Source organism: Tachypleus tridentatus, chromosome 3, assembly GCF_004210375.1.
Source record: "Tachypleus tridentatus isolate NWPU-2018 chromosome 3, ASM421037v1, whole genome shotgun sequence".
NCBI classification, from domain to species: domain Eukaryota; kingdom Metazoa; phylum Arthropoda; class Merostomata; order Xiphosura; family Limulidae; genus Tachypleus; species Tachypleus tridentatus.
The window spans coordinates 42,777,010-42,803,317 of NC_134827.1; the positions used below are offsets into that span (position 1 = coordinate 42,777,010).

General features: G+C 32.1%; 1 protein-coding gene across 4 annotated transcripts in view; it reads right to left on the reverse strand.

Moving 5' to 3' along the window:
- Positions 1-8,470: 8,470 nt before the first annotated feature.
- Stam (signal transducing adaptor molecule) overlaps positions 8,471-26,308 on the reverse strand; it is a 57,790-nt gene continuing 39,952 nt past the window's right edge. For all 4 annotated transcript variants that reach the window (XM_076493906.1, XM_076493905.1, XM_076493908.1 and 1 more), the window contains 8 exons: positions 24,131-24,332; positions 22,810-22,907; positions 20,151-20,242; positions 18,895-18,982; positions 16,012-16,214; positions 14,694-14,811; positions 14,408-14,540; positions 8,471-9,715 (listed from right to left, as the gene is read on the reverse strand). In XM_076493906.1, coding sequence (XP_076350021.1) covers positions 9,562-9,715; positions 14,408-14,540; positions 14,694-14,811; positions 16,012-16,214; positions 18,895-18,982; positions 20,151-20,242; positions 22,810-22,907; positions 24,131-24,332 — 1,088 coding nt within the window. In that variant the 3' untranslated portion in view covers positions 8,471-9,561. The remainder of the gene's footprint in view (positions 9,716-14,407; positions 14,541-14,693; positions 14,812-16,011; positions 16,215-18,894; positions 18,983-20,150; positions 20,243-22,809; positions 22,908-24,130; positions 24,333-26,308) is intronic.

Sequence of the window (26,308 nt, forward strand, 5' to 3'; positions counted from 1 at the left end):
TTGACGACTGACACGAGATGTGGAAGTCATCGAGAAAGATACCATTTGCAACTGCATGGGTAGTTGTCCATTGATGCTATTAATCATTATAATGAAAAGTGTGACACTACAGACACAGCCCTGAGATACTCCAAAATCCTGTGGGGAAAGAATGGGAAATGTCGAACCCACACTGACCTAGAATCGCTGATCCATTAAAAATTTTAATAAAAATCGGTATATTGCCATGCAACCCATACGAGTGGAGGACACGCAAGATACCATAACTCCATATTGATCATGAGCTTTCTCAAGGTAAAAATACATAAATAAGATGTCGTTTGAGAAAGGTTTCCTTGATTGATGTTCCAAGTTGAATCAAGTGGTCTGAGGTGGAGTGCTGTCTTAAGAACCCACATTGAGTGGGTGAGAGGAGGTTGTTTGATTCGAAGAACCAAACAAGACGAGCATTAACCATCCTCTCTAAAATCTTACAGAGACAACACGTCAAAGAAATTGGATAGTAGTTCAAAGGAATCTTGGGATCCTTCTCAAGTTTAGGAAAAGGCAGTACAATAGCATGGTGTCAAGCATCGGGAAAACATTTTCTTGCCAGATCCCATTAAAAACAATCAGAACAGCAAGAAAGGCAGGAGAGAGATGACGCACCATCTCGAAATGAATATCATCAGGTCCAACTGATGTACTGCCAGACTGATGAAGAGCACGTTTATGTTTCACCAGTCTAAGGGAATGATTATAGTCACAGAGACAATCAGCCTGAAATGAAAAAGGCGATCGTTTTGCCGAGTTTTGATGGCTAAGAAGATGGGTGATGAAGCAGAAGTGCTAGATGCATGAAGAAAGCTTTTGCCGAGAGTATTGGCGATGCTCTGGGTATCAGCAACTTCCTGGCCATCAGAGAACAAGATTGAAAGGGGGGCAGAAGTATACTGGCCACTAACCTTTCAAATTTTGTCCCATATGACTTTAAAACTGGTGGTACGAGAAATGCTAGAGGTGTATTTACTCCAAGATTCCTTCTGGCTTTGACATCTGTCCTGCCGAGCATGTGCATGGGCCTGCTCAAATGCAATGTGGTTTAAAAGTGTGGGATATCACAAAAGGTATCTGAAGCCCGTTTTTGAACTTTTCTTGTCATATACCAGGTAAGATTCCAACAAGGATGAGAATACTGTGGGAAACGTGTCGAGACTTCAGGAATACACTGAGTAGCTGGCTGGACAACACAGTAAGTCACTGCTGCCACACAGTCATCTATCGATGACAGGATCAATTTCTGAAAGAGTGGTGATTGTTTGTTTGTTTTGAATTTCGCGCAAAGCTACTCGAAGGCTATCTGCGCTAGCCATCTCTAATTTAGCATTATAAGACTACACAGAAGGTAGCTAATCATCACTACCCATCACCAACTCTTGGACTACTCTTTTTACTAACGAATAGTGGGATTGACCGTCACGTTATAACGCTCCCACGGCTGAAAAGGCGTGCATGTTCGGTGCGACCGGGATTCGAACCCGCCACCCTCGGATTACGAGTCGAACGCCTTAACACACTTGGCCATGCCAGGCCAAGAGCAGTGAAAAAAGGCCAGTTAATCTGGTCCAACTTCAATCGAGGAACACGGGTCGAATGGCATTGACCACAGCCAGTCTCTCTCAAAATGATAGGAAAATGATCAGTGCCCCATGTATTACCGTCGATTCTCCAAGAAATGAAAGTGAAAAGTTAAGGGGAGCAGATAGAAAGATATGTAGCAGTAAATGACTGATTAGGTAAATGAAGTATAAGAACCAGTATTGAAGTCCACTTTTTTTTCTGCCCTGGGTCGGGTATGCAGGTCTCTGCTTGTAGACAAAGATTCCAATGACTGAAATTTACTTTTCGAGGCTGTAGAAGATGATGGACCTGAGAAAACATTTGAACCTCAAGGAAGTGAAACTGGGCATTTACTGGAAGAAGCAGTAAAGACAGAGATGAAAGTAGACACAGATATTTCAACTTTTTTTAATTATGGAGGGCAAAAGATTCTTAAGGTGTTTTGTAAACGACTCTGCTAGAGACACGGAAAGATCTGTCTGCACTCCCACTGTAGTAGTGGAATGCAGTGCAGCAGCACATGTCCAAGATAGAGTTGGGGGCAATAATTTCCGATCGTCGGAGTAGGATATTATTAAGTCTTTAAGCATTGCAATTTTCCTCTTTTACCCATTTAGGGCAAGAAATAGAGTAAGAGGGGTGTGGGCCACTACAGTTAACACAGTGTGGTTCTAGGTTGCACTTGTAAGCACCATGGCCCTTACCACCACAACAAGCACATACCAAAGAATCACGATATGATATTTTTGAATGACCAAACCATTGACACTGGAAATATCTGAGAGGGTTAGGAGTGTAAGGCAATACCTACTTTGGGGAGCCAGCAAGTCCCTCTAATTCCTTCTGAATGAAAAATGGAGACATCTGCTCCAAGGATTTCTCAGATAAGGAATGGAGAATAAGAAATCGAGGTGTAGAACCTGACTGCAATGGTGACTGCACAACAGTCATCCATGCGTGGTCGTTTTCCAATGATGTGCTTTTAATTCTTTCATTTCTAGTTATTTTGTTGGAAAGAGGAGCATCCATACAAAGAAACTACATTTCAGTGCCCACTGACTCCACGATATATCACAGTGCAAAACAATCACACTGCAGCAAAGCTAGGGTTTCATGAGCACTATACCTAAACACCAGCATCAGATACAATGTCCACAACACCTGTTCAAAACATTCAACACTGGTACTTGGTTGACACAAGCTCAAGTGAATCAGCCAATTGATCCTAGGAGTCCACCCCAAGGCTGCCCGTCTACAGGAATTCAAGACCCAAGTGGGGTGTTAGGGCCCCTCAACCACCAGAATCCTCTCCTCCCCTTCCCGTGTCACTACACGTGGCAAACACATGGGTGAATGATCAGATCCCAGAGGAGATAAACTGAAAGAACAGAACCTTCCCTGGAAGATCCTATCACCATGTACAGAATCCACACCGAGAACCATATCTGGAAGAAGAAACTCACAGTTTGACTGTAGTCATCACCAACATCAGTTCTGGCATTATTGAAATGGAAGTTCTATGAATCATATCAGTTATATTTTTCTGGGAAACAGGTAAACTAATGTTCCAGTGGAAACTTATCCAATGTCAGGCTGTCTGTGGTTGAGGTAGTGACAGTACCTCCATGTATATAAACATAATATTTTGTGTTTTACTATAGATGAAATGTAATGCATCAGTGGTTATAGATCCCAAATATGAAATACACTTTTTTCTTTCCTGTAAATTTGTGGCATCTGAGGACACTGGTTGAAGACTGTGTAAACAACCTAAACTGAAAGCAGTGGAAGAAGTTCCCTGACTTGTTTGTTAAATATATCATTGGGTTAGTGGGACTAGATAGCTAATTGGATAGAAATAGTCACACATCACATAGATGAAAACAAACTATGATACAGATTTCTTTCAAGAATTAGGGGATTTAGGGTCAGAGAGTCCTTGGTTTTCTCCATTAGTAACTGCCAGATAGAAAGAAGGTACATCCAGGTTCTGCATTAACATTAAACATAGACATGCAATCTATCCCCTTCACTACCAAGATAGGTGAGTGTTTGGACATTGAAAGGGGCCCAATTTAAAAAAAAAGCTAGATCTGGCATTCAGGTACTGCTAATTAAACTGCTATATATAGTTAACAGTAATTTAAATTAAAAATTTGAATGATGAAATCATATATTTGAACCATTATTTAATACCCAGAATACTTCAGTAACATTATATATTACAATATTGCTTATTTGGACTTGCATGTAATGCCCAGGATCATTCCATTTCAAATCATCCAGATTTTGGAAAATTTTCCAGGTGACCCCCTCAAAATGCCTTGAAAAATTCACATGTGCTCATCTACCCATATAAAAAAAAACTGCCAAAGATTAGATCAATATCTCTAATAGTTTCTGATTTACAGCCCTGTAAAAGTTAGTTGTTGTTTTTTTTGGCAAATTCATTTTTTGGGCAACTTTGGCTGCTCAAAGCTGCAAGAGTATTGGTGTAGAAGGCTGAAATTTGCTACACTGACTGAATTAATCTCACAGAATTCAAAAATGGTCTTAAGCCAAGTTTATCTCTGTTAGGATTTTCATAGTGAGGCTGTAAAACCACCTGAAAACCCAAAATCATATAAAACACTGGTTTATGTAATAAGCCATAGCTCTATATTTGCACACAGTAACACACCTGAACTGAATTTTTTTTTTGTAAATTAATAACGTATGGTCAGAGGATACTTTAAAAATTATAACTCAAAAAGTAGGTTGAACACCATCCTGATGTTTTTGTAGATCATATTCAGAGATGTAAGAATATATGGTAAAAATCTGAAAAGGCTGAATAACTGGTGACATGGTCAAACTGTGGCCTGAAGTAGGGCTATTTTTAGCTAAATCATAAAAAGTTGCATGCAGCTAAATATTTTTACAGGAGATCTAACAGTCTTTTAATTACAACAATTGCTGATTTATCAACTGATATGTTATAGGATATTAGAAAAAAATTCAGCTTTGTATCATATTAAGTCTTAGAGCTATGGCTTATTAAATAAACCAATGTTTTTTACAATTTTGGGTTTTCAGGTGATTTTACAACCTCAATATGAAAATCCTAAGAAAGATAAACTTGGTTTAAGGCTATTTTTGAATTTTGAGAGATTAATTCAGTCAGTGTAGCAAATTTCAGCCTTCTACCACCATTACTCTTGCAGCTTTAAGCAGCCAAAGTTGCCCAAAAACGAATTTGCCAAATATAAAAAAAAACATGAACTAAATTTTACAGGGCTATAGATCAGAAACTATTAGAGATATTGATCTAATCTTTAGTAGTTTTTCAATATACGGGTAGATGAGCACATGTGAATTTTTCAAGGTATTCTATGTGGGTCCCCTGGATGATCTGACATGAAATGACCCCCCAGTAAACTTAAGTGACATTATACATTAGAATATTGTTTATTTGGACTGGTATGTACTACCCAGTAATCTTAAGTAACATTATACATTACAATATTGTTTATTTAAACTGGTATGTAATACCTAGTAATGTTCTGTAACATTATATATTAAAATATTGTTTATTTGGGCAGGTATGTAATACCCAGTAATACTAAGTAACATTATATATTACAAAGTTGTTTATTTGCAATGTGGTCTATAGTTCCAAATAATCTTAAATAATGTGTTATAAACACAAAACTGTTTATTTGATTAGCTTGTATTTATATACACACACACACACATTTTCATGTAAACTTCAGTTCATAACTCATGAACAGTTTCATAAATTCAGGGATCATGCCACTAAAAACTCATGATAAGGCATAACACAAAATGAGATAAGAAACCTATTTTGCAATATGTGACTTAGTTTTACTTACCTTAATAATATGAATGCTTATTCTAAATATAAAGTGTAAAATGTAATTTTACAAAAAAGCTGGTACATAAATAAAACATATTAAGGTGAGTTTCTAAATTACTTTATAATTCTGTCTTTAAATATTAAAAAGTCCATTTGAAAGTACATAATATTACTGAAACTATTAAGTATATATATTTATAACAGGCCTGTCATGCACAATAATAGTCCATAACACAAGAACAAAAGTTTACTGATCAGAAATAGAGGTTTTATAATTTTCCAACCTTAAACATGTCAAAACAATTATGAAACTGAAAATTAAATATATATATATATATATATATATAATACCATTAAAAGTTGAATGGTTGACACAATTATAAATAGTTCAGTTTAATCATGGCAACAGTTTTAAAGAAATATGAACAAACAGCTGCACCTTCTTGTTAGATTTATGTTTTACCAGTAATAACTTATAACATGCATCATTTTTAATGTTACTTCATAATGTATATGTCAGTTTTAATGTTCATAATCAATTTCTCACAAGGGGAATTAAATTACTGGAAGCAAAATCACGAAATACTTGGGTTTGAAATAGGTTTCTCATGCTTTTCCAAAGAATACTTATCAAGGTAGTACTGTCAGTTAGTCCATAACCCACCAGAATCCTGTATTTAACTTGTATGGTAGATGGTCCTGTCAGTTAGTCTATAACCCACCAGAATCCTGTATTTAACTTATAGGGTAGGTGGTACAATTAGTTCGTCAGTAACCCATCATATTCCTGTGTTTAACTTATATGGTAGGTGGTACTATCAGTTAGTCCATAACCCACCAGAATCCTGTATTTAACTTATATAGTAGATGGTCCTGTCAGTTAGTCTATAACCCACCAGAATCCTGTATTTAACTTATATGGTAGGTGGAACTATCAGTTAGTCCATAACCCACCAGAATCCTGTATTTAACTTATATGGTAGGTGGAACTATCAGTTAGTCCATAACCCACCAGAATCCTGTATTTAACTTATAGGGGAGGTGGTACAATTAGTTCGTCAGTAACCCATCATATTCCTGTGTTTAACTTATATGGTAGGTGGTACTATCAGTTAGTCCATAACCCACCAGAATCCTGTATTTAACTTATATGGTAGGTGGTACTGTCAATTTGTCAATAATCCATCATATTCCTGTGTTTAACTTATATGGTAGGTGGTACTGTCAGTTAGTCAACAACCCACCAGAATCCTGTGTTTATCTTATGACGGAAGGTGGTACTGTAAGAGAGTCAATAAACCACCAGAATCCTGTATTTAACTTATAAAGTAGATAGTGTTGTCAGTTAGTCAATAACCCACCCAAATACCAAATCACCTGGATGTGTAGTTATGTTTGAATGACAATATTTTAGTAAGTTCACTAGGAGGTATAGTACATATAGCCATAAACTGATACTTACATAAGAATTGTTTTGCACAGGAAATATGCATTAATAATGATAAAATATTTCACATGCTAGCTAAATCACTTTACAAGACAATGAACCAGTCATAAAACTAACTTAATATTTATGATTTGAAGATGTAATAACCAGTTTACAAATACTAGGCTCTTGTGACATTACAATTGCTGCGAGTGAAAGACATGCTAAGATTATAAAGTTCCCTTACATTCAGTGCTTGGGAAGTGGTAGAGTTCTGAACAAAGACACAAACATAGATTCTACTGAAATTATTTTTCTTCAAGTGTTTTCTCTAGTAATAAATTCTGTTTTATCATTTGGAATGTTACGTATTCATACACTGTTAGTACATTACGAAGCTTACAATAAACGTACTATATAGAGAACTAAAGACATATGAAATATCGGGAAAATATACATTTAAAATAAGAAATCCAACATTAAATAGTGAAAACATACAGTTTCACAAAACAGGATTAAACAAATACGTGTGTGTGTTCAAATTAATAAAATATTTCAAAGAAAAATAATACACTCCAGGGTTTGAATACTCGTGTTGAACTGTGTGTGGAAAGTCCATTACATACCTTTACAATAAAAACAATAAACATGCTTTGTTCAAGTGACCACTTTAGTAGTCACAGTTATTGGATCAACATTTCTGACTTTTAACACTTAACACAGATGGTGAATATTCTCAACAGTACTAACATTAAGTGCACAACAAAACATTAGAATGTCAGATACATTTTGCTTTTCATCATTTGTGAATTACTTGGGGCTACAAGTGTTAATATTAGATAAAAGTAGAATCAAACCAAACAAATCATGTCAATTATTAAAATATTTTTATCTGTCTATTAAAGTTCAACAGATTTGTCAGTTGCTTCATTTGTAAATGTTATTCATATCTTTTTTGATGTGGATCACAATTATCCGAATTCCCTTATACAATATGTATATAAACACACACATCATATAGCAATACTAACCATGACAAAATGTAACAATATGGTAAAATATGGAATGAGCAAATTTTGTGAGGCTTAGCTTCCAGTAAAAAGCTGGTAAGTCAATTCAAATATTACTTGCAATACCAAAGATGGATTTTGTCCCAAATCAAGCATAAATAACAATAAATATAAACACTGTCATAATACAATGAAAGTAAGAAATGTTTATATTAAAATAGAGAGAGTATATACAGAGGTATGAATTAGTGGATAACTTTAATCAATAAATCTTAACAAAACAAGAGCTCACTGAATCAATTGGCATCTCTCCTTTGTGTCATGAATCAATTACAAAGAAAATAAGGGGCTGTTTGTTTCATTTCTTGGATACAGTCTACAGATTTACTACATATTCTACTAGTAATCTTTGACTTCAATAAAAATGTTTAAAAAGTTTGAAATGCCTGTGTTTTTTAAAAAGTAAAATAAAATGTATATATTTTATGAACACGTGTCAGCCATATTGATTTAAACACAAAATGTACTCTTACTCACATTGTTGACTAATTCACATACAAGACAAACATACACACTGTTAGAATATATTTGGTTGGAGCTTTTATTTAAATTAAGATCTTCACAACTCATCAAAGCACTGCTGAAATATTAGTTTACTCACAACATTTTACAGACAGAAGAAACACTCTAAAAGATTTAACAAATGGTTCTTCAGATTTGTGTTCAGCACTCAATAATTATGGACTATAATATCTTTCTCAATAATTTTATTGTTTTCAAATGAATTCCAAAACATGCAAAATAACAGTTGTCAAGTATTTACTAATAACATCTCAACCACAACTATAATATATTCCAGTGGGTCTGAGTATTAGGTAAAAGGCATCATTTGAACCACATAGTACAGCGTAGTTGAAATATTGCTATAAATGTTTGTTTTCAGATGGAAGTTAAGAATAATAACAGCTATCTTTTCATTATGAGACTAAAAATTAAATTAGGTTTCAACTTCATCATTCAATCTCTCACAAAACAGCTTTTAGAGTTTGGATAGTAATAAAGGAAATTCTAAGACAAGTAAGAAGTGTACAATGTTTCTATCATTGTACTGATGATTGAAATAAAGTTCCTTTCAATACCCATCAGTATCACCTCTAAACTGATGTAATCTACTAATGCATTTTAGTTTGTCCAAAAATTAATTATAATATCATTCACTGATTCACGTAACAGTCACATAAGAGGGGTGACCTTCTTAATCCACTTATTCACCTGCAGACAAACTGTTCTTTAGAATTTCTGAATTGGTAATATTAAATTTAAAAAACAATTTTTTGAAGTACTGAAAATTAATATTACTTTGTTCAATACATAAACTAATTCATAAAGAATAATATTTAATAATAATTTCCTTGAACAACATAAAATACATTTGTATGATACAAAATATGACAAATATTCAGACAACTTACATTTGAACGAATTAAAAATTTTTAGGAAGATGCTCAAAAAAACTATACCAACAAATAGCCAAATATCAAAGTCCTTATAAGAATATAATTATCATAATCCATTCTCCAAGAACAATCCCTTCTACCAAGCTTTCCAAGATGGTGTGACTCTCCTCTTACAATTGCTTCTAGGGTGTGTCAATCCTCCGGCAGTTTCATTTACAATAAAGGCTGCTGTGTTATCGACATAGCTTCAGAGTAGTGTGGAGAAAATGAAACAGCTCTTCCACCCATCCCCTGCACTTCCCCTCCATTGTCATTCATTACGTTTGATTGAAACTGGGAAGGTGAAGAGTACCCACTTGAAGCCATGCTGACCAGGAATAAAATATATAGTAAAAAAAATAGTCTGTAACATGAAGTTAACTATTGTTTAAAAACAAAATTTTAGTAACCACTTGAAGGCATGATGATCAGGAGTAAAATACACAGTAAAAAAATGCCTGTAATATGAAGTTAACTATTGTTTAAAAACAAGATTTTAGTTACCACTGAAGGCATGATGACCAAAAGTAAAATACACAATAAATATTGTCTGTAACATGAAGCTAACTATTGTTTAAAAACAAGATTTTAGTTACCACTTGAAGGCATGATGACCAGGAGTAAAATACACAGTAAATATTGTCTGTAACATGAAGTTAACTATTGTTTAAAACAAGATTTTAGTAACCACTTGAAGGCATGAAGACCAGGAGTAAAATACATAGTAAAAAAAAATTGTCTGTAACATGAAGTTAACTATTGTTTAAAAACAAGATTTTAGTAACCACTTGAAGGCATGAAGACCAGGAGTAAAATACATAATAAAAAAAATTGTCTGTAACATGAAGTTAACTATTGTTTAAAAACAAGATTTTAGTAACCACTTGAAGGCATGATGACCAGGAGTAAAATACACAGTAAAAATTGTCTGTGACATGAAGTTAACTATTGTTTAAAAACAAGATTTCAGTTACCACTGAAGGCATGATGACTAGGAGTAAAATACATAATAAAAAAAATTGTCTGTAACATGAAGTTAACTATTGTTTAAAAACAAGATTTTAGTTACCACTGAAGGCATGATGACTAGGAGTAAAATACATAATAAAAAAAATTGTCTGTAACATGAAGTTAACTATTGTTTAAAAACAAGATTTTAGTAACCACTTGAAGGCATGATGACTAGGAGTAAAATACATAATAAAAAAAATTGTCTGTAACATGAAGTTAACTATTGTTTAAAAACAAGATTTTAGTTACCACTGAAGGCATATATATGATGACTAGGAGTAAAATACATAATAAAAAAAATTGTCTGTAACATGAAGTTAACTATTGTTTAAAAACAAGATTTTAGTAACCACTTGAAGGCATGAAAACCAGGAGTAAAATACACAGTAAAAATTGTCTGTGACATGAAGTTAACTATTGTTTAAAAACAAGATTTTAGTTACCACTGAAGGCATGATGACTAGGAGTAAAATACACAGTAAAAAAATTGTCTGTAACATGAAGTTAACTATTGTTTAAAAACAATATTTTAGTAACCATTTGAAGGCATGATGACCAAGTGTAAAATACACAATAAAAAATTGTCTGTAACATGAAGTTAACTATTGTTTAAAAACAAGATTTTAGTAACCACTGAAGGCATGAAGACCAGGAGTAAAATACACAGTAACAATTGTCTATAACATGAAGTTAACTATTGTTTAAAAACATGATTTTAGTAACCACTTGAAGCCATGATGACCAAAAGTAAAATACACAATAAATATTGTCTGTAACATGAAGTTAACTATTGTTTAAAAACAAGATTTTAGTAACCACTGAAGGCATGAAGAACAGGAGTAAAATACACAGTAAAAATTGTGTGTAATATGAAATTAACTATTGTTTAAAAACAAGATTTTAGTTACCACTGAAGGCATGCTGACCAGGAGTAAAATACACGGTAAAAATTGTCTGTGACATGAAGTTAACTATTGTTTAAAAACAAGATTTTAGTATCCACTTGAAGGCATAAAGACCAGGAGTAAAATACACAGTAAAACATTGTCTGTAACATGAAGTTAACTATTGTTTAAAAACAAGATTTTAGTAACCTCTTGAAGGCATGATGACCAAAAGTAAAATACACAGTAAATATTGTCTGTAACATGAAGTTAACTATTGTTTAAAAACAAGATTTTAGTAACCACTGAAGGCATGAAGACCAGGAGTAAAATACACAGTGAATATTGTCTGTAACATGAAGTTAACTATTGTTTAAAAACAAGATTTTAGTAACCATTCAAGGCATGATAGTAAAATACACAGTAAATATTGTCTGTAACATGAAGTTAACTATTGTTTAAAAACAAGATTTTAGTAACCACTGAAGGCATGAAGACCAGGAGTAAAATACACAGTAAAAAATTGTCTGTAACATGAAGTTAACTATTGTTTAGAAACAAGATTTTAGTAACCACTTGAAGGCATGATGACCAGGAGTAAAATTCACAGTAAATATTGTCTGTAACATGAAGTTAACTATTGTTTAAAAACAACATTTTAGTTACCACTGAAGGCATGCTGACCAGGAGTAAAATACACAGTAAATATTGTCTGTAACATGAAGTTAACTATTGTTTAAAAACAAGATTTTAGTAACCACTTGAAGGCATAAAGACCAGGAGTAAAATACACAGTAAAAAATTGTCTGTAACATGAAGTTAACTATTGTTTGAAAACAAGATTTTAGTAACCACTTGAAGGCATGATGACCAGGAGTAAAATACACAGTAAATATTGTCTGTAACATGAAGTTAACTATTGTTTAAAAACAAGATTTTAGTAACCACTTCAAGGCATGATGACCAGAAGTAAAATACACAGTAAATATTGTCTGTAACATGAAGTTAACTATTGTTTAAAAACAACATTTTAGTAACCACTTGAAGGCATAAAGACCAGGAGTAAAATACACAGTAAAAAATTGTCTGTAACATGAAGTTAACTATTGTTTGAAAACAAGATTTTAGTAACCACTTGAAGGCATGATGACCAGGAGTAAAATACACAGTAAATATTGTCTGTAACATGAAGTTAACTATTGTTTAAAAACAACATTTTAGTAACCACTTGAAGGCATGATGACCAGGAGTAAAATACACAATAAAAAAATTGTCTGTAACATGAAGTTAACTATTGTTTGAAAACAAGATTTTAGTAACCACTTGAAGGCATGATGACCAGGAGTAAAATACACAGTAAATATTGTCTGTAACATGAAGTTAACTATTGTTTAAAAACAACATTTTAGTAACCACTTGAAGGCATGAAGACCAGGAGTAAAATACACAGTAAAAAATTGTCTGTAACATGAAGTTAACTATTGTTTAAAAACAACATTTTAGTAACCACTTGAAGGCATGATGACCAGAAGTAAAATACATAGTAAAAAATTGTCTGTAACATGAAGTTAACTATTGTTTAAAAACAAGATTTTAGTAACCACTTGAAGGCATAAAGACCAGGAGTAAAATACATTGTAAAAAATAGTCTGTAACAGAAAGTTTTCAAAGAAAGTGTGTGAGGTATGTCAATAAAAAATATAAAAAACCCTTTTGAGATCACACCACTACTGAGCAAGATGTACCATCACACGTGAAATTGATGTGTTGCAAGATGGAATTCCAAGAAGGGGAAAGGAAACAGGATGAGGGGACAAGGAATGGAAGGAAGAACTGTAGAATCCAACAGTCTGTGGTTCAATATTCGCATACATTGTAAAACACAAAAATGTGTCCTCACATGATCTGTATCTATCAAATTGTCACTGGACTGTCAGGGACACTGAAAACATTACTAAAAAACTGGCAGTTGACTACAAAGACCCAAAGAGCAGCAGGAAAAGAGAAGAAGGATGTGGACAAGACATGGGAACCAGCTCAGGAGGAAGCTGAGGCAAATGAAAAAAGGGAGTTGTGCAAATGGGCAGTCTCAACTCTGAATTCTAATCAGTCAAAAAGATCCCCCAAAGATATCTTGTTTTAAAAAGAGAGCCATATGTAAGTCCTGTAAGGAGGCTTGGGGTAAACAGACACAGAACAAAAAGGCATCCTGATCCAAAAGATCCTAACAACAGAGAAATCATGTTTGGAAGGAAAGGGTACAAGACAATCACGCCAAAATCAAAAACCTCTGTGCAAAAGTCTCCACTGAAACTGACACATGAGAATGTTGACAGAGAATGAAGGGAAGATGATAATGTGAGGTAGATATGGGAGAACTGAGGTTAGAAAAACATGACCAAAGTATTGAGAGACAAAGATTCAAAAGAGGGTCCAACCACTGTGAGTCCAAAAAAGAAAACACAGACTGATGGTAAACCAAAGCATGAGCTTCAGTGATATGGGAGTCAATGCATACCAATCACAAAACATACTGGACTGCAAATCTATTGGCATGAACCCCAATATCCATAAAAATAAAGGATATTCCATGAAAGCAGGAAGACAAATGGGCTCATACACTGAAACATAGTGGACACATGACTGTGTTGCATAGAATGGGAGAGAAAACAGGGTGTCAAATCTGCACCCTCTTGTTAAGGTACCCCTGAAGAAGGCATAACAGGATATTGATCAGGCAAATCTGCATTCAATTAGTAAATATTTGTGCATAGAGGGCAATATGATCATGAGATAACAGAATGCAATATTACATATGTCTCTACAAAATCTATGGTGGGATACATATGTGAGCAATTTACATATTTTTCTTATTCTACCAAGTCTATGAAGGAATACATGATACATACCAAATGCTTCTGCACTAACTTATATGTTTTTACCAAATCTATTGTTGAATAAATAATCCACATGAACAGTTCCTGTAATAAAGACAAGTATTAAATAACTGGATTTTGTTACTGGCATGAAGCATGATAAGTCTTTTCAAAATCTCAAATATTAATCATGATGTGTATACAATTATCAACAACACAGAAATAGTGGACACCTGAAGTGAAACATACCTTGAATATGGTACATTAGTAGGTAGAGAATAAGGTGTTTGAGAAGCTGATGGTGATGTTGGTATGCTGGACTGTTGTGGTAGTGGAGGTGGAACATGAGGGTGGTTTGACAGTGGCATTGAGCCTTGAAGACCTACATAAGGAATTATAGTGTGTAAAATTTTAAACAAAGTGGGCATCTTTAACATTACCAATGTTATATTTTGACAAAGAAGTGTGTTACTTAAAAACACGTTAATCATAATTTCTTGATATACATTTCAGCTCTCAGGAAAGAGAACCTCACCTGCTGCAGTAGGAGGTTGTGGATACCCTTGCTGTTGCTCTACTTGTGGATAGGAGTATGGACCTTGAACATGCTGTGTCATATATGTACTGGGTGGCATTGGTCCACTGTACATAGACTGTTAAAAATATAAATGTATGATAAATTCCTTAAAAAGAATAAAAATACAGACATTATTCAAATTTACAGTAACCAAATGTACTTAAAATTAAGAATTATTTTTCAAAGCTTCTGCCAAACGATTATATATTATGAAAAACTGTTTTATAGTATCTGTATAGTACTAGTATTACAGCATAAAGATACTTTATGTCAATGTTACTCTACAAAGGTTTAACATAATTGTCTGATATGGTAAAAGCCGAATGCACAATCACAGCATAAAAACACATTGTAAAGAGTGGTTCTCCCATTTAGAGAAAAATAAATTTATGTTATTTGTAAATCTACACTTTATACACTGTGTTTCGAGTTACAAGGTGAAGAAGGACCATGAACAATGTACTGAACCAATATTGGTAAAAGGAGGGCTAAGCTCAACCCAAACGTCAAATCTGAACCAGTATTGTAAGTAGGTTCCTACCTCTCCTACCAGCATCTGAGAAAACACATCCAGGATCCTGAGTAGTAAGGACCCCCACTTCTCCAAAAGTGGAAGACATTCACTCTATCATTGCAAAGGAGTAACCTCTGTTTGTAACATAGATATTAACAAGCTAGAATAGAATGCATCTTTAATATCATAAAGTATTCTAAAGAAAGCCCACACTAATCTTGCAACTATATTAATTATTATGAACAGAAAAAACAATTATCCTTCACAGGATTCCATATTCTGTTATTTGGTTTTACCACTGGTAAGTGTTCAGCAGGTAATAAAGATATAAAATAAATATTTGTACTTTTCATTTTGACTCAGTTTTGTGAATACACAGACAAGTCTCTAGTAGGAGCATTTCAATAAAACACCTGCTTATTTGTACTCAGCAGATTTACAATGGTTACTAAAACTATGCCACATTTTCTAATAATGTCCTAAGCACCTTCAGAGTTATTGTAACCAATTGGGTCATCTGACAGAGGGCTAGAACAATGCATGCCAAACTCCATGCCAACTTAAGCCCTATTCAAGATGTGAATTATTTTAATTATTTTCAAATTAAAATTTTCAAAATAGAGACTTCAATGTTGACAGTAACACTGTGATATTAATTGTTTTTTATACAAAACTACAATCTCAGTCAGTCTATTTAATTGCACACCAAACTTAATGAATTCTACTTATTGTATACAACACTCAGAAAGTAAGAACAATGACCTGGGGAGGTGGAGACATAGGAATGTGGGAGTTAGGTGGTGGATAGGTTCCATAGGGGGTTGGTGAAACAAAGTCCCTCATCAAATCATGGTACATGCCAAGGGCTTCCATCAGCTGTTTACTGACTGCTGCTAAAGATGCATGGTGGTGGTCAATCCTATCAACTTCCTTGTCAATTAGTGGACCCATAGCAGTGCACTGTTCTGTAATAACATAAAACAAACTGTAAAGAAAGCAAAAAAATAAGGCTTATGGAATGAATTTCAGATTTCTTGAAATGACAAAATAACTGATATTTCTGAACAAGATTATCTTATGTACTTCAATAAAAGATAAAACCTTACATCTCAGTCTACATAAGATCATATTCTACTGAAATCAAATGCAGATCTATCTGGTATACTTGAGTCTATCTGAGGATGTAGCTTATATCCCCCAAGGTAAGAGTGAGGCTGTGTTTTATATGTATAGGTAAAAGTAAGGTTGTGTCATACATCACTAGGTACATCACTGAGCTTTGTGTTAGGATGTGTCTTACATTCCTAGGTTTGAGTAAGGTTGTAGCTTATAACCCTTGGTCTCATTAAGGATGTGTCATATTTATAGGACTGAATAAAGTTGTCTTATATCTACTGGTTTGAATAAAATTGTCTTATATCTACAGGTCTGAGTAAGGTTGTGTCTTACACCTATTCTGAGTAAGGTGTGTCTTATATCAGTAGGTAATGAGTTAGGTTATTTCTTGTATACCTAGGTTGGTCTGAGTAAGACTAACATCTCAGAGTGTAAGTTGGATCTAATCATATTTATCAGAATACAAGTAAGACTATATCTCATATACATGAATGTAAGTAGGTTCTAATCACATAATTCTGAGTACAAATAAGACTATACTTCATATAAGAGTCTAAGTAAAATCAATCAGATATCTTTGAGTACAAATGAGACTATATTTCATATACATGATTCTAAGTAAAACTAAATCTATATCTTGAGGTTACGAGGAGGAACTCTTCATATCTTAGGTTGTATTGAATTCCACATATTTATACTAAGCAGCATTCAAATTCATTTCACTATGCCAGAAAAACAAAATTAAATCACACAGATGAACACGATGTTCATACCTGTAAATTAAATCACATAGATGAACACGATGTTCGTACCTGTAAATTAAATCACATAGATGAACACGATGTTCGTACCTGTAAATTAAATCACATAGATGAACACGATGTTCGTACCTGTAAATTAAATCCCATAGATGAACACGATGTTCGTACCTGTAAATTAAATCACATAGATGAACACGATGTTCCTACCTGTAAATTAAATCACATAGATGAACACGATGTTCATACCTGTAAATTAAATCACATTGATGAACACGATGTTCATACCTGTAAATTAAATCACATTGATGAACACGATGTTCATACCTGTAAATTAAATCACATTGATGAACACGATGTTCATACCTGTAAATTAAATTACATAGATGAACACAATGTTCATACCTGTAAATTAACTTCTTCCACATTTTAGTGTATTGCCATTTTAATGTTAACTAACTACTGTCCATGTGCTCATAAGCTGTAAATCACTTGCAGCTCATGTTACACTATTAAATTACATCAGCCATGAGCTACTACAACTAGTAAAATCAGCTTGTATACATACCTTATTAATCATTTATATTTTATTTACAAATATCCTTATATTTACATTTTATTTGTTTTCATAATTATACATATAGAATAAACAGGGAATAAAATAGCTATCAATTCTTCTGTTTTCTTGCTCTCAGTTGTCAAAGAGAGTTAACCCTAATTTCTAATAGTATTACTATGAATAAATATTATTTAATTAAATAATGCTCTAAACAACATAGACTAATACCATCAAAAAGTAGAAAAATTACCTCTCTAAAACCTTCTGCTTTCTAAATCTCCAACAGTCATTACAAATTCATCCCATTAACTTTCTCATGGGAAAACTATTCATAATCTGAGTGAAGTTGAAATGTAACCATTGAACAAAATAACACTAGACAACACGTCATTTGATAGAGGAAGACTTTGACTTTCTATTGGTTATAGGTAATATATCAATAAACATGAGAGAGAACTATTACAGAATTATTAAAGAGAGGTTGTGACAAGGGGTTGCAGCAGGATGGTTTTGATAGCTTTCTTCACAAATAAAGTTGAAGACTATAATAAATGTGATTTATCTTATCAGTGATGATTTTTACAGTAAGGGTAACTAAACTGTGACTTAAAGTTATCTAACTTTAAAACACTGTCAACAGTAATGGTACCTAAACAGTGACTTAAAGTTATCTAACTATTAAAACACTGTCAACAGTAAGAGTACCTGAATGGTGACTTAAAAGTTATTTTATTAAAATATTTTGACAGTAAGGGTATCTAAATGGTAATCCAGGGCTATCTTGACAGTATTAACAGCAATGGTATGTAAATGGTGATCCAAATACATCAACAGTAAGGGTCCTAATGATGAACCTAATCATTACAAATTACATTAATCTACAAGGCAAATGTTCATACGATCATCATCTTTTTTGTAATGTATTAAATTAACTTTCACATACATCACATTAATAAGGAAATTTTCAGACTTAAGAACATTTTGTTTTTCCTCAGATTTAATTTTAAAATAGCACTAATAATTGCAGAATATTTTGAATTATTATAACACATAAATACATACAGCATGAAAGAGATCCAGCATAACTTGACTGAATATTGAATCCCCTCCTCACCATTTATCACTGATCTTTAAACAAAACTAAAACCATGCTCATATTTTTGAATAAATATATATTTTCTTACTTACATGTCACTGGAAAAAGTAATTTACCTTCTAAAGCCAAAAGTTCGTCAGAGTCAGCTCTCTCTCCTGTGGGATCTGCTTCATGCAATAAGTGCAACAGTCTATCAATTTTTTCCTATAAGTAAACCATATATTTCACTTTCAGTTCTCTACTGTTAACACTTAGGGTTCACTATAACATTTTTGATCTTTTATCTAGATGCAAAAATAATTTTAACATGTTGTCTCCTGCATGATCCACCAGTGGGTTGCAATAGTCTTCCAGTAAAACCCACACAACCCACTGGTGAGTCATGCTCTATTTTATTTTTAAAGGGCCACTCATTGGCTGTGACACAATGACTACATATATATATGAGCAGAACATCAGGATAACATTTCATTTCTAAGTCCACCTGTTTTTTCTTAAGTGTTATTAACCTGATAGTTGTATATAGTATATAAAATAGACTAAGCAAATAACTTTATTTAGACAAATATAGATACAACAAAAAATAATGAATTTTGCAAGAAAATTCTTATTTTGACATAGTGAATGTAAAAAAATCATAAAAATGAATTTTGTAGAGCAAATTGTTATGCAACTTTTCCAACATACTGTTAGAAAACAAGTAAATCAGTTCACCATGAATATAAATATTATGAATAGTAAGAAAACAGCACAAAGTGACAGTCAATATTATAAGTATAATTTGAAGTTATATGACCTTTTCTTGAAACAAGTAATGCACAGCACACATAGCTACCTTCATGTTCATCACAGTATGTACAATCTAATACACAGAGCAGGGCTACCTTCACATTCATCACAGTATGTACAATCTTTCTGACCGCTTCTTCTGCAGCCATTGTCTTTCTTAATTCTTAATTTCATCTGTTACAAATAATCAGTTCAACTGATATTAACCTCATTAACTTCCACTTTTTGATGGTCTGTTCAACTAATATTCTTACCTCATTAACTTCCAAATTTTGAGGGTCTGTTCAACTGATATTTTTACCTCATTAACTTCCACATTTTGAGAGTATGTTGAACTAATATTCTTACCTCATTAACTTCCACATTTTAAGGGTCTGTTCAACTAACATTCTTACCTCATTAACTTCCACATTTTGAGAGTCTGTTCAACTAATATTCTTTCCTCATTAACTTCCACATTTTGACGGTCTGTTCAACTGATGTTTTTACCTCATTAACTTCCACCTTTTGAGGATCTGTTGAACTAATATTCTTACCTCATTGACTTCCACATTTTGAGAGTATGTTCAACTAATATTCTTACCTCATCAATCTCAACCTCTTGAGGTTCAGTTTCAACAGTCTTCACTTTCACTTCTTCATTAAACTGAACTGATTTCTTTTCTGGAACTTTGTCTTTAGATAAACAAATTCACTTGTAATTAGTTAACACTGTCTTTCAGAAATAAAAAAAATCAAATTAAAATTTAGTTTTATATATATTAATCAACTGGTAATTTACATGCATCTAAGAAGTTTAATATTGAAGCAAGTACTGTACAAACAGTAGTGAGTGTTGACAGTAAGAGATCTGTCAAATACAAAAAGCATGACTGTATAGTTGTACAGTTACATGAGTATCATATTGTGAAGCTGTGATACAATTGTACTGATACACTTTCTGAAACAATAGAAAAGAAGATGCTGTTCTCAGAGTCTTTAGTTCTTTAAGTCATAACATATTTTAAAAACAGAGAACATTATTTACTTTCCAGCAACAACTTTAAGTTAGGTATACCAAACCCTTAACCTTATTTATATTAATAATACAGGCTATTATATAAGTAACTTTTACTATTATTATAAAGATTATTTCTTTCACACTGTTAGCTCAGTTTATCAATTTAAGACAAGCCTTAATCTACCAAGCTGGTCAAGCCAAGTATAATTTATATTATGGTGTGATATTCTATACTTGGTAAGAGTATTTAACACATCTATTTCCACTTTTTGATTAATTATAATTTTATCTTTACTAAGCACTATTGGTTCAGGTATATATTTTTAATTCTGATCAACACAGGTAGCTTACTTTGATCAGAAGTTAAAAGAATAAAATGACAATCTTTCACCATCACTGAAACCAATATCTTAAAGATGTTTAGAAATAATCACTCGGAAGTACAACAAAAGATGAATAACCTGAGATGCAAGTCCAGCCTCTGTTGTACTAAGACTTACAAATGTTTCATATGAGGTGGTCAATGTATCACAAGTAAATCTAAATGTTCAAAAACTGAACACACAATCTTAATTAACTTTTATGTTTCTCAGAACAAATGAGAGTTGAATGTGTTTGTCAGAGTTTACTGTAAAGTATAAAACAGAAAGTTTCAGTTTGATTAAAAATTAAGTTGCTTATAATTATGTTTAAAATTCAAACTGAGACATTAAATTACAAAACACAGCTTGAGAACAGCATTTCAAATTGAACATATCTCACTTTAAGAAGTGATGGCTTCCCCAACTTTCCATAAAAATGCCCCTTCTAGTTGTTATTAGGCTAACTATTATTTTTACTTTTACATACAAATTCTGAGAATTCCATAACAACTACACTGTGTCAATATTTGGTCAATGCATTAAATAAATCTTTTGCTATAACTCAGTGGTAAAACTTTTAGCTTATGGAACCACAATACATATCCTATATTTGTTAGAGCAAGAAAGTACTTAATTTTGTGTATTTTTTGATAAAAGAAAAGTATGTATTATTCCTTGTCACCTGAATACTGTATGTTGTTCAGTGGAATGTCCAATACCTGATATATAATAAAGTATAAAAATGAATAAACATCCTATAACCTGAATATTTTTGAAAAATGGGTCTTTCTTCTTCAAGGGCAAACTGGCAAAATAATATAATATACATGAAACATTATGTAGTGTTGTTACATACACCTAAAATACAATAGCATATGATGTGAAATACACTATAATACTATGGACTATAATGGAAATGAAATTTAATATTGCCTGCACCTGAAATAAAACAGAATATAACGATCTACATCTGAAATATGATGCAATATCATAATATATACTTCAAATACAATAGAATACTATGGAATATTGTAATCTACACCTTAAATATGATAGGATATTACAGCCTATATCTGAAGTATGTGAATACAATGGTCTATACCTTCTAAGTATAAGTTAAATAAATTGAATCTTTAGATTTCAACCAATACAATTTTTGCAATTTAAACAGTACTCATAATGGTGTAGAAAAAAAAACAACAGATATAAACAGATCAGCTGTTTATAAGTAGAGAAGAAACAAATGAGCACTGTCACTAAATTAAACAAACATTGTCATTAAACTAAACAAATAAAAACTGTCATTAAATTAAACAAACAAACACAGTCATTAAATTAAACAAACAAACACAGTCATTAAATTAAACAAACAAACACAGTCATTAAATTAAACAAACAAACACAGTCATTAAATTAAACAAATAAACAAACACTGTCATTAAATTAAACAAATAAACATTGTCATTAAATTAAACAAATAAACATTGTCATTAAATTAAACAAATAAACATCGTTATTAAATTAAACAAATAAACACTGTCATTAAATGAAACAAACAAACACTGTCATTAAATTAAACAAACAAACATTGTCATTAATTTAAACAAATAAACACTGTCATTAAATTAAACAAATAAACACTGTCATTAAATTAAACAAACAAACACAGTCATTAAATTAAACAAACAAACACAGTCATTAAATTAAACAAACAAACACAGTCATTAAATTAAACAAAAAAACACAGTCATTAAATTAAACAAATAAACACTGTTATTAAATTGCAATAAAGTGGTTTTGCTGCCATATTAAAACATGTTCTTGATACAACTTTAAGGCAGTTAGAAATCGATGCTGGATGTTAAGATAGCTTAACTTACAAAGAGGTTCTGGTTCTGCTGTGAGATCTGCTGTTACAAAATTAGCTGGAAACAGCCCTTCTCCCAGGTGGGTTGAGCCTTTCCACCAGTTGACATCACTGTTTAGATTAAACGTTTATCTAAAGCTCATTGACAATTCTTAAAAAATGAAATAAAATACAAAGTACTTTAAATATGTGATAAATGAATTAAGAATTGGCAGGAAAAATGGCCATAGCACAAGAAAATTATCAAGCAATTAGAACACTTCCTGCAGTACTGCGCAACATGAAAAACACATTAGAATACTTGAAGTTCTAATATATATTTAGGGTATTGAATATTTTCAGTAATATAACTTAATATGAAAATATACATTATACAACCTGAAGTTTACAAATGATTTTAAAGGTACTGAATATTTTCAGTAATATAGATTGACATGAAAGCTTACATCACCTAAAGGATAACAGAGGTGAAATGGTTAAAGGTAGGTCAAATATGTGGTAAAAAAAATAAAAAATATATTTAAATCATTTAATAATCACTGAAAGAATAAAAGTTTAAAAATAGAGGATCCAGTTCGCTTTCAGTCTAAATCACCATAGATTAATTATTAACACTGAACCAAGTATCATCAAAAACGTAGAAAATGTACATTTTCCTAATATATTGAAAAACTTTAGTTATTTTATAATAATGATTTCAAGGGAAGTTTCACATATAGGAAGGCATTAAAGCAATGTAACTGGAATTTAGGTTAAGTAATGTTTTCAGAAGAGTTTATGAAATAAGTTCCAGATTCCTTGGTAAAGTTATCTGAAGATGAAAGTTCTTCCTCAACTTTATATTAACTCTTTGTTTAATTGTTGCACAAATGTAATAATGAAATCAACCAAGTAATAAAGTAACTGATTCCCCATAGAACACTCTAGCTACTGAACTGAATGACTGTATCAAAATAAGGTAAAACTGTGATGTATTTGTCAAAAAACTTTATGATTTCAATTGTAAATATTTATTCTATTCTTTTGGTTTTTTTTACATTTTGAAGTAGTTTTCTGACTGTTATTTTTTATCATAGTTAAATGCTGTTGATAGTACTATATTCAAAAGCATTTTTAAGAAATAAATCCTGGAATGTAAATATGCAACTTATTGTCCGAGTTACATTTAATCACAAATAATGAGTCTCAAAGAATAGCTTCCTTATTTTATTACTGTTTTTAAGCAATAAAATTCAATTTTGTATATCAGTAAACAGCTACTGATAAAGATATCGAGTGGCATCTAAAGAATGATAATTCTTCCTTCATACTTTCCAATGCTCATCAAAATTTACCTGTCATCCAAAACCAGAATGATCTCTCCTGTCTTGAAGGTTAGCTCATTATCTTCAGCTGCTTCAAAGTCATACAGTGCACGAACCTTTCGAGGTTCTTTCCGAGGCAAGAATCGTGATACGGGTGTAGGAGATGGAGGTCTTGCAGTAGGATACAGGCTAGAAGTCTTGGGTGAGGATTCTTTCAGTGATAATTCGATGGCTAAAATCCAGAATACAAAATCTTTGAGTCATCATTTTTAAATAAGAATTATTACATAGTGAGCCACTAAAACTAAAAACAAACACTTCAGAATATCGGGTTTTCTTTTTTCCAAGCACTAAGTCAAAACTCTTCCTTCACAAATGCAGCTTTTTTGGCAACTGGACATGACTCATAATTGTATTAAAAACTGCTTCATTGCATACATAATCATTTCCATGAGGCTTAATAAACAGGTTTATAATTCAAGAAAATCACAACTGTGCAATTAGTAACATTTGGTAATGAATTAATCAAAAGATCTATTGATAGACTACATTCACATAATAAGTACATATTATTGATAGACTACATTCAAATAATAAGTACATACACACATTTGGTAAAATCAAATACAACTTTGCAGCTTTTCCAACTGCTACTTTACTCAGACATGTTTTATTCTTCCTATTTTCATGTTCTTTTCTTGAGTAATTCTCAAATTACTGTTGCCTTAATATCACAGACTTATGAACATCATCATTTTGCATTTTGTTGAAAACACTGTTTGCTTAAAATTATCTCGCCATACATTTTCTGAAGATAACCTGTACATTTTGTTCTTGTGAAAAGTTGATTATATACCCACCATGCAGTCACCATTATATTTATGATATACCAAACAATCAATCAAATCAATAGATGATTAATTAATGAAAAAATACCTTATTGTTACTCAGTGACATACAGTGACCAATCAAAAAACAAAAAAATGTGACAATAACATTTGACAATCAAATGGTCTTTTACGTTCATTATTATTTTACTGTTTGTCTTTGGTGTGTTTATTTGTGCTAAGCAGCATGCACATCTCAATCATGTCATGCTATACAAATAGTGCATGCTAAAACTTGTACCTCAAGCAGTATTCTGTTTTCAGGAGTGACATTATCACCACCTGCTAGTAAAACTGGGTAATTCATGTTATGATAAAACAGTATGACAACTGGTTCAACATCAATATTATACAGGTTGCATGTTTTACTGAAGCCAGAAAGTCAGGGTAGTTTTTATGACAGTGATATACACAAACTTGTAAAGAAGGACTGTTGGCTGGATTTCATCTACAAATAGGGGTGTAAGCCTATTTTCTGTATGTCTTTTTTTTTTCATTACTGCATGAAAATCCACTACAGCCTTACTGATAAGGATAATAATGTTGTTCATTTATAACCTATCACAACTATAATTAGAAATAATTATGCAGCAAGTCAACAAATTTCTTTATACAAATTGTTTAAGTAGAATCAACAAATATTCAAAGATATGAGTCATGAAGATACTTTGTAGTCAACTACAGTACATTCAACTAAACTTATCTAAGTTAATAATGATTTTATTTTATGAATATATTACAAACTCAATAAAACCATAGTGTGAAAAGTAAAAACAGAAAAATATAAACAAAGAGCAAAACATCAGAAAGATACCTTTGTTACAGCTTAGGAAATGTAACTTTTTATATTATAATCTCTACATATCCCTGTTAAGGTACACATTTATCTGATGGTGAAAAATACCTTCTCCAAACATTAGAAATTTGTTACTATGTTAAATTGTTATTAATAAAGTATTCTTTGTTACCAATTCACTCCATCTCTAAATAGTATAAGCCTACTTTATCTCAAGTGATCTGATGTACTTTTCCAATTCACAAACAAGCTCTTACACCTATATTCATTTTTCTATTGTTACATGGCAGTCTATATTTTGCTTTATTCAATCATATTCAAACTTTCTATATAGCTACTTTCAAAAGTGTTTCATTACTAAATCATTGAACCATAGACTTAATATACCCTGTACTGAGACCACATATATTAAATATATCAATAAAACCACTTCACACACACACAAAATGAACCCAAGGTCTGTGAGAAATCAGGGAAACACTTTAAAACCAAGAAATGGATATTCTTAAAAGGTGATAGGTTTCT